General features: G+C 44.3%; 1 protein-coding gene across 1 annotated transcript in view; it reads left to right on the top strand.

The window, feature by feature from the left end:
- The first annotated feature begins 452 nt into the window (after positions 1 to 452).
- The window catches only part of LOC120057260 (latent-transforming growth factor beta-binding protein 3-like), a 33,849-nt gene continuing 20,152 nt past the window's right edge, over positions 453 to 14,149 (top strand). The window contains exon 1 of the mRNA XM_039005810.1: positions 453 to 1,095. Coding sequence (XP_038861738.1) covers positions 855 to 1,095 — 241 coding nt within the window. The 5' untranslated portion in view covers positions 453 to 854. The remainder of the gene's footprint in view (positions 1,096 to 14,149) is intronic.

Here is a 14,149-nt window from a genome sequence, read left to right as displayed (position 1 = left end):
GTTACTTTCTCACCCAGTCGTTGTGTGGTGTCACATCTATACCAATATTGGTCATTTATTTAATAGTCTAGATTTGAGATAGGCTTAAATTAGGAGAGCTAAGGATTGTTTTTTTGTAAATTGAGTTTTGTCAACAGGCACCTCTTTTCCTCCCACAACTGTAACTGTAAGCCATATGATGCTCTACATTCCTCTGACTGGAGAGCTGTTTCGCACAGTTGGCATTCACACTTGATTTGGAGGTGTTTTCCAGAGCGTGTCGCACAGCTGTGCCATTATCGTTCCTTGGTTAGGGGGTGTTAGGAGAAATAACCAACAACGAAACCACTTTCAGCTTAGCTCCTGCGCTGCCTGGCCTGCTGCCAGCTCTTTCTGGAGAGGATTGGCTTGGCTCCCTCTCCCTCTCTCCTCCCTTCTTTCCCAAACCCAGATACGCACACAGTAACCATCCAAGCAACAGCAGGGAGAAAGGAGAGCGAGAAAGCGGGTAGGGAAATGAGAAAGTTCTCTCGGTAACTTTTGGGTCCTGTATTTTAGTTAAAATAAAAATGCCATACATTTTACTGTTCGGAATTAATCATTTTTATATGCGGGGAGACTGAAATTGACTGTTTTAAAGGGCAGGAAGGAAGCAGTACACCACTGAAGTTTTCTCAGCACTTTTTTCGTTGTATGAGGCACCTTTATAATCAACATTTTGGAATACCTCCGGGAGTTAGTCGGCTGTTGTCAGGGTTCGCGTGAAAGGAATAAAGAGTCCCTTGGTGTTTTGTTCTGAACAGTCTTTAACAGCATTACGTTTTGCCACCGTGGATGCCCCCTTCTCTTTGCGCACGGCGGTGAAGGATGCCAGGATGCATTCTCTGATCATTTCCCATCTGCTCGTAATCTGGCTGGGTGTCCAGAGGCTGGCCTGGTGCGCAGAGCGCGCATCCACCCGGGAGCGCTTCAAAGTGGTCATCGCCCCTCTCATCTGCAAGAGGATTTGTTTAAAAGGCCAGTGCCAGGACACTTGTGAGCAGGGCAACAATACCACACTGATAGGCGAGAACGGACAGTCAGCGGATACTCTCACAGGGCCTGGATTCAGAGTGGGTGAGTGGTGATGCGATGATAAACAATAATGCTTTTATTTTCTTTACAGAAATAAAGATGATGTTGTTTACCCTGACCTAATTATGCTGCTTTTAAAATTCTAATCCATGAACAATATCAGTCCTTGTAGGGAAGAAAATACACATGGACCCATAGTCCTTAATCATCAGAATCCAAATTACCATTGCATTGCTCAATGGCTCATTGGCATATTTCAGATTTCCCCCCTTCTCTAATCTCTTGTCCACATTGTCTGGCTGGCATGAGTTTAGTCGTTCTGAACAGTGTCAGATAAAATGTGGTAAACCACGGCTCCTGGGCCTATACCGTTTACATTCCGGAGCCTACACCGGAGTTTACTTAGCCAACTAAACTCAACTCCACGATTTACGACTAGTGTGGGCGGACTGGAGTTCCAACATCACATAAAATGAAAGTTGAGTTTTATCTGCTAGAGTTTACTGTTCCCTCTCACACTGCCCAGTATAAAGCTGCGACCAGCAGCCGTTCAGTCAACACACTCTCACAATGCTAACAATTTTACCAGTATTGTGTTTTAAAAGCACCCTTGCCAGTTTACATTTGAATTATCTACTGTGATGGATCACAGGCTAGCAGCAGTTGTCAGACACAATAAATACACTGAGTGTACAAAAAATTAGGAACATCTGCTCTTTCTGTGACATAGACTGACCAGGTTAAAGCTATGAGCCCTTATTGATGTCAGCTGTTAAATACACTTCAATCAGTGTAGATGAAGGGGAGGAGACAGGTTAAATAATATGTTTTAAGCTTTGAGACAATAGGGCCCCACAGTGGAGGTTTCATAATACCCATAAAACCTAGCGGTCCAACAGGAGAATGGTTCCAATCGTTTTTCCATCATTCATTTTTCCCATAGGGGATTTTAAAAACAGTCAAAATAAGGGCTGTGTTTCGTGTAGGCTTACCCTGGCGTGACGTTTTGATAACCTTGTAAATCTCTCGGACAAGGTGACTTTTATCAATATATTTGGCTCTATTTACTCTCAGATTCGAACATGCTAATTAGCATCAAAGTAGACGTCATGCAAGACTACAAATCCCTGCAAGCTCCTGCACGTCAGCTCTACCTGGCACTTTTGCTAACAGGTACATTTAAAGAAAGCCATTTTATTAATTAATACATTTAGCTAACATTAGATAGTTCATTCAGAAATTCTTACCTTTACCTTGATTTGGCAGTCACGTCCATATCATCATGGCCTTTGTAGTTCTTTATCATAGCCACATTAGCAGCTAATTAGCATTTCATTTGCTGGGGGTAAATACAGGCGAATATATTGATAAGAGTCACCTTGTCCTAGAGAGATGTACACGGTTGTCAAAACGTCATGCCAGGGTAAGCCTACATGAAACACAGCCCTTATTTTAAATGTTTCTAAAATCCCCTATGGGAAAATGAATGATTGAACAACAATTGGAACCATTTCCCTGTTTGATCGTGCCTTTGAACGGGGTATGGTAGTAGGTGCCATGCGCACCGGTTTGAGTGTGTCAAGAACCGCAATGCTGCTGGGTTTTTCACGCTCGACAATTTCCTGTGTGTATCAAGAATGGTCCACCACCCAAAGGACATCCAGTCAACTTGACACAACTGTAGGAAGCATTGGAGTCAACATGGTGCCATCATCCCTGTGGAACGCTTCGACACCTTGTAGAGTCCATGCCCCGAATAATTGAGGCTGTTCTGAGGGGAACAGGGGTGCAACTCAATATTAGGAAGGTGTTCCTCTTTGTTTTGTACACTCAGTGTATTTAATGAGGCTGACAACTGCTGCTATCCTGTGATCCATCACAGTAGATCATTAAAATGTAAACTATCAAGTGTGCTTTTAAAACACAATACTGGTAAAAAAAAAAAAATAGATGTAAAAAAATATTGCCTCTGTTTTGAGAGAGCTCTGTAGTTATTTTGCTCTGTTTTTTCCTTAGTTGTGATGAGGGGATGTCCACTTCTATGTTGATCTGTGTGGAGCCCAGGGTTATTTTAGTGTGATTTGATTTCCCCTCAAACCCCTTATTAAGGCAGACTAAGATTTGCTTTAGAATGCGAACAGGAACCCAAAAATAAACTGCAGTAATAAACGAGGGAACTGATTCAGTCACTGTGAGAGCTACATTTATGGAAATGCATGCAGAGGCCGTCCTTAAAGTGTCGGCTGTGGGGCTCTGTGGTCAAGGGAGTTCGAGCAACATTCACATTCACTTAGGCCCACACATGTCCTATACATTTACACATATTTTCCCAATGTTTAGATTTTTCTTGAACACCTAATTACTGTAATGCCAATTTACTGTCGTAAGGTTGTCGTACAGATTTTGTTTTGGAACTTCTTGTGAAATGTGAAGTCCCTACGCTTTTTCTCCCACCAGCCCTTCATTACAGAACTACAGCATATTCATAAATGACCTAATGCGTTTTTGTCATAAGAAACTCTCTTCCTCTGCACTGTGAATGAACTTGCTCACCCTTTGATCACAAAACCATCAAAATGTCCCTCCTTACATACTCCAGCTGTAATTACAGTGCAACACAGGATTGTTCATTTTGTGTAATCTGAACATTTGGTCTGGAGAATCAAACTAGCGTAGAAACGGCCCTGTGTCTGGTATTGTACGTACTGTAAGCTGCATTTAACCAGGCTTTAGTGCAGTTGTTTGGGTTTGTCTGGCAGGGGCTACAGAGTGCAACTTGAGCCAGTGTCAGCTTTTGGCAAACCAGAAGTGTGTGTGGACAGTGTACTCTATGGACATGTGGAATTTTCTCTCTAGCATGTTAAAATGGCCGCGGTCAACGACAGCAATATTAACACTTTTCCATATATGAGTGGCGGTGACGTCAGCACCACAGCAAGGCTGAGGCCTAGACTGAGCAGACATGCCAGAACCTTGCCGTGAAGCAGTTCACTTCCAAATGCCGTCATTTTCTGCCTAATGATTCAAGCTTGCCTTTCTTAAACTCTTCACAAGAGCAATGTTGTTAAAGCTGTTGTAGGATATTTTGAGAAAATTAATGAATAAGGCTTGGTGAGTTTCAGGGAAATCTACTGGGCCTCAGCGGGTTTGCCAGGTTGGCCTCACAGCTATTACATAGCTATTGCTATATATTACAGTAGGTACATTTCCATCCTGGATTTTTTTGTTCAGTTGAAGATTTGGAATAGTATTGAACAGATTCTGACATGGTAACATAAACAGATATTTTGAAGCAGGATTACATTTTTTGTAATCTCTGCTAAATGAGAATTGACACAATCCAGTCAACCGCAACAGTGGTTTATTATATAAACAAGCGACCCTTTTCCATCCTCATTCTGTGCTCATTCTCTTAATACTTCTGTTACGCTACTGTCTGAAGTGTATGACTAAGATGTCATGTTCAGGAAGTCCAGTGGTTTGGTCACTTCTCCTCTCGTCACCAGGTGATCTGAGGTGAGACTGGACGTTCCTCCTTAAGGGGAGGATTTATGCTTAGAAATAGAATCACCAGGACGTCTTCATTCTGTTCTGTGGATTCTATGTATCTATCCCTGGTAAAGCAGGACTGGCTACCCTCCCAGCCCTCTGACAGACAGCGTGGGGAATCCTGCAGGGCTAGAGAGGGATTAGCTACTGCTACTGTTACTGCTACTTTTGCTGTTACTGCTAAACTTACTGTTCCAGGGATAAATCAGCTGAGAGACAGCTAGGTTACACAGACTCCCATCTGCACTGGATGATGGCCTCTGGATTTACAATCTGTAGTATGTGAAAATAAACTAGAATGGCAGAGTTGCCAAATAAACCTAGCTAAATAAATTTAAGCTTGTATTTCTCAGCATTATCTCTTGTCATACTCAAATTACATATGAAAGATAAATCCTATATTCATATCAGAGATGGCATGTGCTGTATGTTGAGATACTGTTATATGTTTAGTTTCCGGCAGGTTCTACAGATGAAAAGAGTCAGTCGGCAGTTGGTCTTTGGATCAGGCAGGCATTGTTCTGTGTTGGGCTCCCGAGTAGCGCAGTGGTCTAAGGCACTGCATCTCAATGCTTGAGGTGTCACTACAAACACCCGGGTTCAAATCCAGGCTGTATCACAACTGGCTGTGATTGGGAGTCCCATAGGGCGGCGCACAATTGGCCCAGTGCTGTCCGGGTTTGGCTGGTGTAGGCCGCCATTGTAAATAAGAATTTGTTGTTAATGTACTTGCCTAGTTAAATAACGGTTATTATAAAAATATTATAATTTTTAATTTTAAATGTCTCAACACAGTTGAGCTGGGTTGAGCTGGGGTTGAGCTGGGTTGTGCAGGTCAGACTGAAGCAGCACTCTGGATGTATGACTTAAGAGACTGGGAATGGGAATCTTGATAGACATTCCTCCCACCCCCACCGTCCCTGCAGTATTTACCCACGGTAGTTTTGAGCCTGTTCCCCCAGTTTGACTGCACACAGCTCTGTTTGGGTGAGGGACGGAGGACTCAGCCTTTCTTCTCCTCAAAGGTTGTTACCGCGCAGGCTTTCCACCCATCAACCTCAGCAGACCGGCAGCAGCTGCTCTCCAACTCTTCTGGACCTGCTTCTGCTTCTCAGTCACTCTCACTCTGTATCTGTCTGTATCCTAAACTAAACCTGCTGTCTCATTCAGCCCAATCACTCTGTATCTCTCTGTATCTGGGACTCAGGTTTCCTCCAACTTTGGTATGCAGGGAAGTGGTGGACCCTCTAACCTCAGCAACATTCCCATCCTTACTGTTGAGGCTGAGCTGACTTCTGTCTCTCTAGAATGTCCTATGTGTTCCCCCTGTGTTCAGTTCCTGATGGCCTTCTCCCTCCATCCTACTGCAGTACATCTGGCTCATGTCTATCTCTCCGTGACTCAGGACAGAGGTCATGTGAGAATGTGAAATGACCAATGCGATCATGCACAACATATGAGTTGAATGAGTCATTCAAACCCAATCATTATTGCAGTGATTTATTTGGGGTTTCCCTGGGTACGGGTCAGAGGTACGGGTCAGAGGAGAATGAAAGGTAAAAGAGAAGTCAGCAAAACAAGACGAACTGGAGCTACCCAGGGCTTGTTGTTCCTGTTTAGAGACACACTTTAGTTTCCCTCTAAGAGTCCTTCCCCACACTCACTCACTTCCTCCTCTGATGCCAAGTTATGGGTGCTGTAGTAAACATGGGCAACCCAGAAACCTGCACCACTCCACAGTGTGCCGCAGGCTTGGCTTTGCCCAGAGGTGAGTCTAAGCAGAGCTTTACTCACACACACTCTCTGTCAGTCTCTCCCAAGGCCACAGAGAGGGGGATTCACACTTTGTGTGTGTATGTGTGTGTGTTTGGTGCCATGTCATCAGCCTTCCCTCAAGGCTGTGTTGTAATGTTTCTGCGTGCATGGTTTAGGCTGCTCTCGTATGGAGGGCAAATATCTCAGGTTAGTTAAGGTCACAGGCAATGTAGATCGACAGTCCAGTTTATTTGGGGATCTTAACTGGGATTTTTAATGGAATCAGGTTCCTCCTCTGAGGGCTATTCCTGTCCTGTCACTGGCTCTATTCAAGTCAACACTTCGGTGCAGGTTGAGAAGAAGGAAAAACAGTGCGAGGCAAGTTGTTTTTGGCAGCTGAAGCTCCAAAAACAAAACACCAATTAGAGGTCATTTTTGAAAGTGATGAGGGAACACAGTGTGTGTGTCAGGAAGGAGGCCGTCTCACATTTGAGGCTAATATAGGAGGAGCTAGCCTGGCCTGCCATGTTTAACACGCTTTCCTCCCATTTGCTTAGGGTGGGGGAGAAAGGGAGCAGTTATTTAAAGCTGGCTAGTGGAATGTGAGCACTGTGAGACTGTGTAACTGCACCCCCCGACCAGATCTCTGGAGCCACACAGCCATTAGCCAAGGTAAATACAGAATAACAGTGCTGCTGCCAGGACAGGGGGAGAAGGCCCTGAGACGCCCTGAGCCACTACAGACCCATACCTCCCCTGAGGGGTGTGCCATCGCATCGTCACCGGGCCTGGGCAGATAGCTCACATCAGCTCTGCTGGGTGTACTGTCAGCGTTCCTCCCTCTACCTGGCCTGCTGATATACTACAGGACAGATTAGACCAGTGATTACATGACATCACTTACCCAAAGCTGGTGCCAACATTCTGTCTCCCTCTCTCTCTGTCCACAGACGTTAAATAGCTCTGGTGCAGGGGGGTGCCAGGTTACACTGGGTTCATGCCTACCTCTGGCCTTAGAAACAACCTTACATACCTCCATGACATGTCATAATATGCCCATTGAGCAGGGATTGGAGTGAATGGTTTGGGCAATTATACATAATCAGACAGACAGTGCAATATCGTAGTCTCACACCAGATTAATGCTAATGATATGTCACGTTAGAAGTGATCTGCGTAGATATTGTTTATTTTTACATCAAAATAAGCGTTCTAGATCATTTTGCTTTACAAAAAAAGGGGGTGGGGTTAATGAAGTGGACTAAAATGAAAGTTGATCAAACCCCAGCGTCTTATTCAGGCAAGATTTCTGCTAGATCATTTTGTGCCAGTCGACCGTTAAAGACAGCAATCATTTAGTGACTGCAAATGTTCTATGTGTGTTGAGCGTTGGAACATGCACTGTTTGGAGGGCTGCATCCCTCCTTGCCAAGCGATCTGGGGTGGATGTAGGGGGTTGAGGGGATGCAGGGGTACAATATGAGTATCTAGAGTCCGTTCAGTATGCAGAGGCCCTTACTCCCAGGCGGCCTGCTAGTCGGCAGGAGGAAGCAGAGGAGACTTTCTCAGGCCTGTGTTTTTAAAAAGCCAGTGATTATGTCATTTACTCTGGGCTATGGGCATGGCTACAGAAGTCTGGCCCAGTCCATAGTCCACTCTGTGTATGTGGTATGCGGTCTCACAGCGCCAGTTTAAAGCAGGCATATTTGGGGATGTGGTTTCTTGCTTTTTCTACTGACCGTGAAGGCAAGAGCGTCATAAGACCCATTATTGTAATCATGCCCTTTTAATAGTGGTGGTAGTGGTAGTGGTGGTAGTGGTAGTGGTGGTGATTGTTATTGTGGTGTGATGTTGTTTTTGTCATTGTCCTTTTGATGGTATTTTTTGTGTGGGAATGAAGAGATGAAAATGGATTGATTTGACGTGGGTTGTGTAGCTTACCGGCTTACTGTAACAGCAGTATAATACTGTAATACTAGCTTAATACTGTAATACTAGCCTAATACTGTAATAGTAATACCGAAGGAAAAAATGTACTTAATATCATTTTCTGATGGTTTGGCAAATACTCCCTCCTCTATAACGCCATACTTTTTAAGGCATATAATCACAATCTCATGATCACTTTAAATATTTGTTAAGCCATGAGAAGCTGGCAGCTGGCAGGCCGTCACTGACCCACTGACATATTCAGAATGATCTTCTAAGAAATGTAAGATATCAGACGAACAGCTCGCCGTACGTAGACTAGCTGTTGAACTGGAGCGTTAAACTATAATTTGATCATTTGAGCGGGGAATATTTGAGTTGGGAGGGAGCGGCTGTGGTTGGATGGGAGGCTGTAGGGGGAGGTAACCAGGCTGCTGCATCATCTCTAGACAGACAGAAGTGGGTGGGTGGCCACAGTCAGAGCAAAACCCCAGGGGCACGCAGAGGGCGCCCCTGAAACACACACACCCTCCCCCACCTCCCTCTGCCCACAGTGCACAGACAGGCAGGAGATTCCCCCCACTAAAGTTACTGTTGAGGTCTGGGGGAAGTATGAGTCTTGCTGGTTTTAGATGTGCTGTATGAACTGTGATGCAGTGATAGTAGAGAGCTGTGAGGTGTCATCTCTTCAGCTAGGTTTGATTTGAACGGGGACTTAGTTGAACCTATTGTTGCTCCTGGGGCTTTGGATTACTGAAAATGAAATAGAATGGTCCTTGTTCAACCTGGAGTGTAGAAACGTGAGTCTAGGTTTGGCATTGGACATAGGTCAGATCATTGCTCAAGTCTTGAGTTAGTAAGGCCTATTGTTGAAATATTATCCTTGGATTAAACTCTTCCACCCTGTCGCTCTCAAACATGGGTGGTTGTAATAAAACCTAGCAGCCAGTAGTTGGTCTGAAATAATAACATAATTAAACATTCCAAAGTGTGTGTGTTGGTGTGTCAGACTTTCTGTATATGTACAGCATGGTATGTATAGCTCTGTGTTTTTGTGCCAAATCTGTGGTAATGTGTCAGTGTGTGTAAAGCACATGTGTGTGTATAGTTGTCTCAGCTTGCCCACGCTACAGTTGAAGAATGACAGGTATGTATTTCTGAAAAAAAGTCCCTCTGAATCTGAAGAAAAAATAACAGATTAATTTGGATCCCTCTGATGCTTTTTCCATTGCACCTTCTCCATTGCACCTTCTCTATTCTACTTCTCTTTCTTACACACTCTCCCCCTCTCTCCACTCCTCCCTACCTCTCCTCTTCTCTCTCGTGCTCTCTCACCCCCCCACTCTCTCTTTCTCTCCCTATCGATCTTTCTCTCTCTCTGTTTTTGTTGTGCCTCCATTGGCCTGTCTATCTCCTACACACTGTCGGTTTCAGTCAAAATCAACTTTTTCAGTGGAGACCCCATTTTTTTCTGCCAGAATTTCTGGGGACACCATTTCTTCCCCAATAATTTCTTGGGACCTCACCCCACCCCAAATCTAATGACAAAACCGTAAAATTGGTAAATTTAGATTTTTACATCAATAAATACATATATATATTTAGTGCATTCGGAAAGTATGCAGACCCCTTGACTTTTTCCAAATTTTATTACGTTCCAGCCTTATGGATTAAATTGATTAAATAGTTTTTTCCCCCTCATCAATCTACACACAATACCCCATAATGACAAAGCAAAAACTGTTTTTTAGAAATGTTTGAAAATGTATAAAATAAACTGAAATATCACATTTACATAAGTATTCAGACCCTTTACTCAGCACTTTGTTAAAGCACCTTTGCCAGCGATTATAGCCTCAAGTTTTCTTGGGTATGACGCTATAAGCTTGGCACACCTGTATTTGGGGAGTTTCTCCGATTCTTCTCTGCAGATCCTCTCAAGCTGTCAGGTTGGATGGGGAGCGTCGCTGTTTCTCATGGTCTGAGAGTCTTTTAGGTGCCAAGCAGGCTATCATGTGCCTTTTACTGAGGAGTGGCTTCTGTCTGGCCCCTCTACCATAAAGGCCTGATTGGTGGAGTGCTGCAGAGATGGTTGTCCTTCTGTAAGGTTCTCCCATCTCCACAGAGGAACTCTGGATCTCTGTCAGAGTGACCATTGGGTTCTTGGTCACCTCCCTGACCAAGGCCCTTCTCCGATTGCTCAGAGAAGGGCCTTGGCCAGGCGGCCAGCTGGCCAGGCGGCCAGCTCTAGGAAGAGTCTTGGTGGTTCCAAACTTCTTCCATTTAATGATGGAGGCCACTATGTTCTTGAGGATCTTCAATGCTGCAGAAATGTTTTGGTACCCTTCCCCAGATCTGTGCCTCAACACAATCCTGTCTCGGAGCTCTACGGACAATTCCTGGTTTTGCCTCTGACATGCAATTTCAACTGTGGGACCTTATATAAGCTGGTGTGTACCTTTCCAAATCATGTCCAATCAATTTAATTTACCACAGGTGGACCCAAGTTGTAGAAACATCTCTGAATACTTTCCGAATACACAGTATATAAAAAACAATTTTGGAGACCCCACCGCAATTACCCCGATTTTGAATACCACTGGTCTAAATCATGGCATTATGAGGAACGAGCTCTCACTCCTCACATAAATCACTATGTCGAGAAGAGCTTTAAAGCCAACATTTGTTCCTTTCTTCCTCCCTCTCTCCCTCTCTCTTTTCTCTCTTTCGGTTCCAGCACATGCTGGATAGGAAAAATATTTCCCCTTTGACTACGGTTTGGAACACATGTGACCCAATTTTGAGTATGAAATCTATTTCTTAAGACATGCCAATAAAATTGTATAATGTGAAAGTGAGATGTGAGCATAATTACATTTTGGGCATCAGTATTAATGGTGGTGACTGAGAATTGATATCCATATTGGGATCATGGGTTTCATAGAAGTGCTTTATAATATATAGCACTGTATAATATAGCCTAGATTGCACCAAGCATTTGTTGGAGTGATTCTATAGCTGGGTGGCTTTAGTGTTTCAAATTATCTATTCTAGGCCATTCTGACGGCCTGCTACCGACTCAACAGAGTGGGAGAATTTCCCATCGGCAGACTTTTTGTGCCCAGTTGGGTTTCATAATTCAAGGATGCAGTAGAACACATATTATCATGACTGGATCATAACAGTCCCATGATCATCTCACTCACTCAAGCACAGTCTGCAGAAAGCATTAGTCCATGTGCATTACACCCAGGTCTCTCAAACTGCCCTGTCCTGGGTTTAGATAGAGGAAGCAGATGTGGAGGAGAGTCGAGTTTAAATCCCTCCTATTGACTGTCAGAGAAGCATTCTGAGAACTGGCCGCCTGGTCCAGTCAGTGTGGTGTAGTCTGATTAGTGGACTTGGAGGTCCACCCTCTCTACCTCATAAGATATGTGTTTAGCCTGTCATGCTAAGCACCAGTACTCCACCCAACTAGCTAATCTGTGGGGAAGGGATGAACGTTGTAAATACAAGCACACAGCAAGAGGTGTGCTAGAAATGGCAGACAGCTATGTGCTGTAGTCTCTGTTGTGAAGCCCCATGCTGGGGTTAATTCGAAACATCAAAAGAAAGGCGCATTCACCAGATTTTATTTTATCCACAGTTTATGTACAGTCTGCTTCAAGGCATGTGTGCAACATGTTCACGTTGACAAAGGTATCATTTTGACTAACTGTACCTAAGGGCTGTGTTATTTTCTTCTTCATAGAACCCCATCCTGTTGTTGGCCATGGAGTTTGTGTGTGTGTGAATGCAGTGAGCTCCAGTTCCCCGTCAGAGGGTCTGCTCTGCTCTCTCTGAGACTGCTTCTCTGCCAGACGGGCCCTCTCCCCAAGCCTTACCAGACTTTTCCTATGTTGTCTCTATGGTCTCTGTGGGTTGAAGTTGTATAATCGGGGTTGGAAGGAGGCTACGCCCCTGTCTTTCTTTCTCCGTCTCTTTCTCTGTGTTCTCATCCCAATTCTCCATTCCCAACAGCTTTCTCCGCTTTCTCTCTCCGTCTTTCCAGCTTTCTCTACTGAGACAAAAAGTCATCAGACACAATAGATGTCTGGAGAGCTGTGCATGGGGAAGGGAAGTCCTTCTCCAGCTGGATTTGCTATACAGGTTTTCCCCTGCTATCTGTGAGCCTCCCCATTAACCTGCTGCTGCGTGTAGCTGCCTGTTTTGGGTGTATGGTTAAAGACCACTGTCAAGTTTAATTATGGTGCAGGCAGTGCAGGCTGCGTCAGAACAGCCCAGCCTATCCCACTACACATTTAAACATAAGCTGCACAGCCTCGTGTCATTTCATTATGGCTGTGATTTCTCCAGTTGCTCTTTTCCTTGACTCTCATTGGTTTAAAGATGTCCCCGCTGTGTTTGAGGTGATCTAGTCCCGTCATTACACAGCGGCCTAGACTCCGAGGCAGTCCAGGCCTAATTGCTTCAGTGTGCGGAGCTCTGCTCCGCGGGGCGGGTAACACGAAGAGGCCTCTTCTCAACCACTGGGTGGGTCTCCGTGTCAGTCAGACGTGCCGAGTCGTCTCTCTCTCTCTCTCTCTCTATCTCTCTCTCTTCCTGCCGTGGGACTCCCACTGCCGTGATACTGCTATGCTAGACTGCAGGGCAAGACATCCAAACCACTGAGCTTCAACTTCTGCTTCATTTCATGGCCCCATTATGGGACAGAGAAAGTACACAACATATTAGTCATTGATTAATACGTTTCAACATTTTATTGCGCACTTTGTTGTATGTCTATTGAACTATGTGTGTTATTACGGCATGTATTGCAGCATATCTTAGCACAGCATATCTTGAATTAAGTTTTGATTGCATTCTTTATGCTGAACGTCTCAGTCTGGTATGTACTCCTAGCTCCCAGATCTTGGCTCCCACTGTTTCATCTGATTCTCCTTTTTAGGGAGAAAAGTGGCTACTATAAAAGTAAACACAAAGGGAAACCTACAGAGCGGTATATATGGCATGAAGCTCTTTCTTTAAGCAGAGCTCTTGTGGTTTAAAATATTTTCCAAATCCCAGTAAAAAGCCATCATTTGTATCAGTGTTCTGCTCTGGCCTGCTCTGGATCTGTCTCCGTCCGTTAGGACATTCATACGGTAGTCACGTGCGATATCTCAGACAACACTGGCCTGATTTTGACGAAACTTGGGTGAATGATGTGTCTTGCCATACAGGTCTGGCATTTACAAAAATACACTGATTGGCCAGATGGTGGCGCTATATTAAGAGATTGAAAATGCACACTTTGAAAGGTCACGCCTCTCACCCCGTTTGACCTAAAGTCATGAAATTCAGTACATACTGTAGGTCCCTCTCCTCACAAGGAACCCATTTGCCTCAGGGACCCATAAGGTCTGCCATGATGGATTGTCTGCCATTTTGAATATTGTGAAAAAAACTTTAAATGCTACTCTTCTGGCATCGAATGACCAATCTGTACGGAACCTGATACGTGGCATCTATGGACAAAGCTCTCTCAAAGCAATCTTTTCCAGAGTAGTACCTAAAACAATATGGCCAGTATTGACCAATAAACATTCACGTGGGTGTGGTCTGGCACATAAATGCATATAAATCTAAATTTGGTACACATGTTGCAAGCACTGCCAAGACTCAACTTATGCAAGAACATTCATATCGACCACACATTGACATTATAATGGGCACATGTTTATATCTCTTGATTTGTTTTACTCAGAGTCCTGAGATTTGGCACACATGCTCAGGGATGTGAGTCTAGCTAATCCATGCAATATCTCAGACACCACTGGTCTGATTTTGACAAAAATGATGTGTGAATTGTGCGTCTTGATGC

Source organism: Salvelinus namaycush, chromosome 12 (genome assembly GCF_016432855.1).
Source record: "Salvelinus namaycush isolate Seneca chromosome 12, SaNama_1.0, whole genome shotgun sequence".
In the NCBI taxonomy this organism is placed as follows: Eukaryota; Metazoa; Chordata; class Actinopteri; order Salmoniformes; family Salmonidae; genus Salvelinus; species Salvelinus namaycush.
The sequence above is the reverse complement of the archived record's forward strand: the minus strand, read 5'-3'. Positions and strand labels throughout refer to the sequence as shown.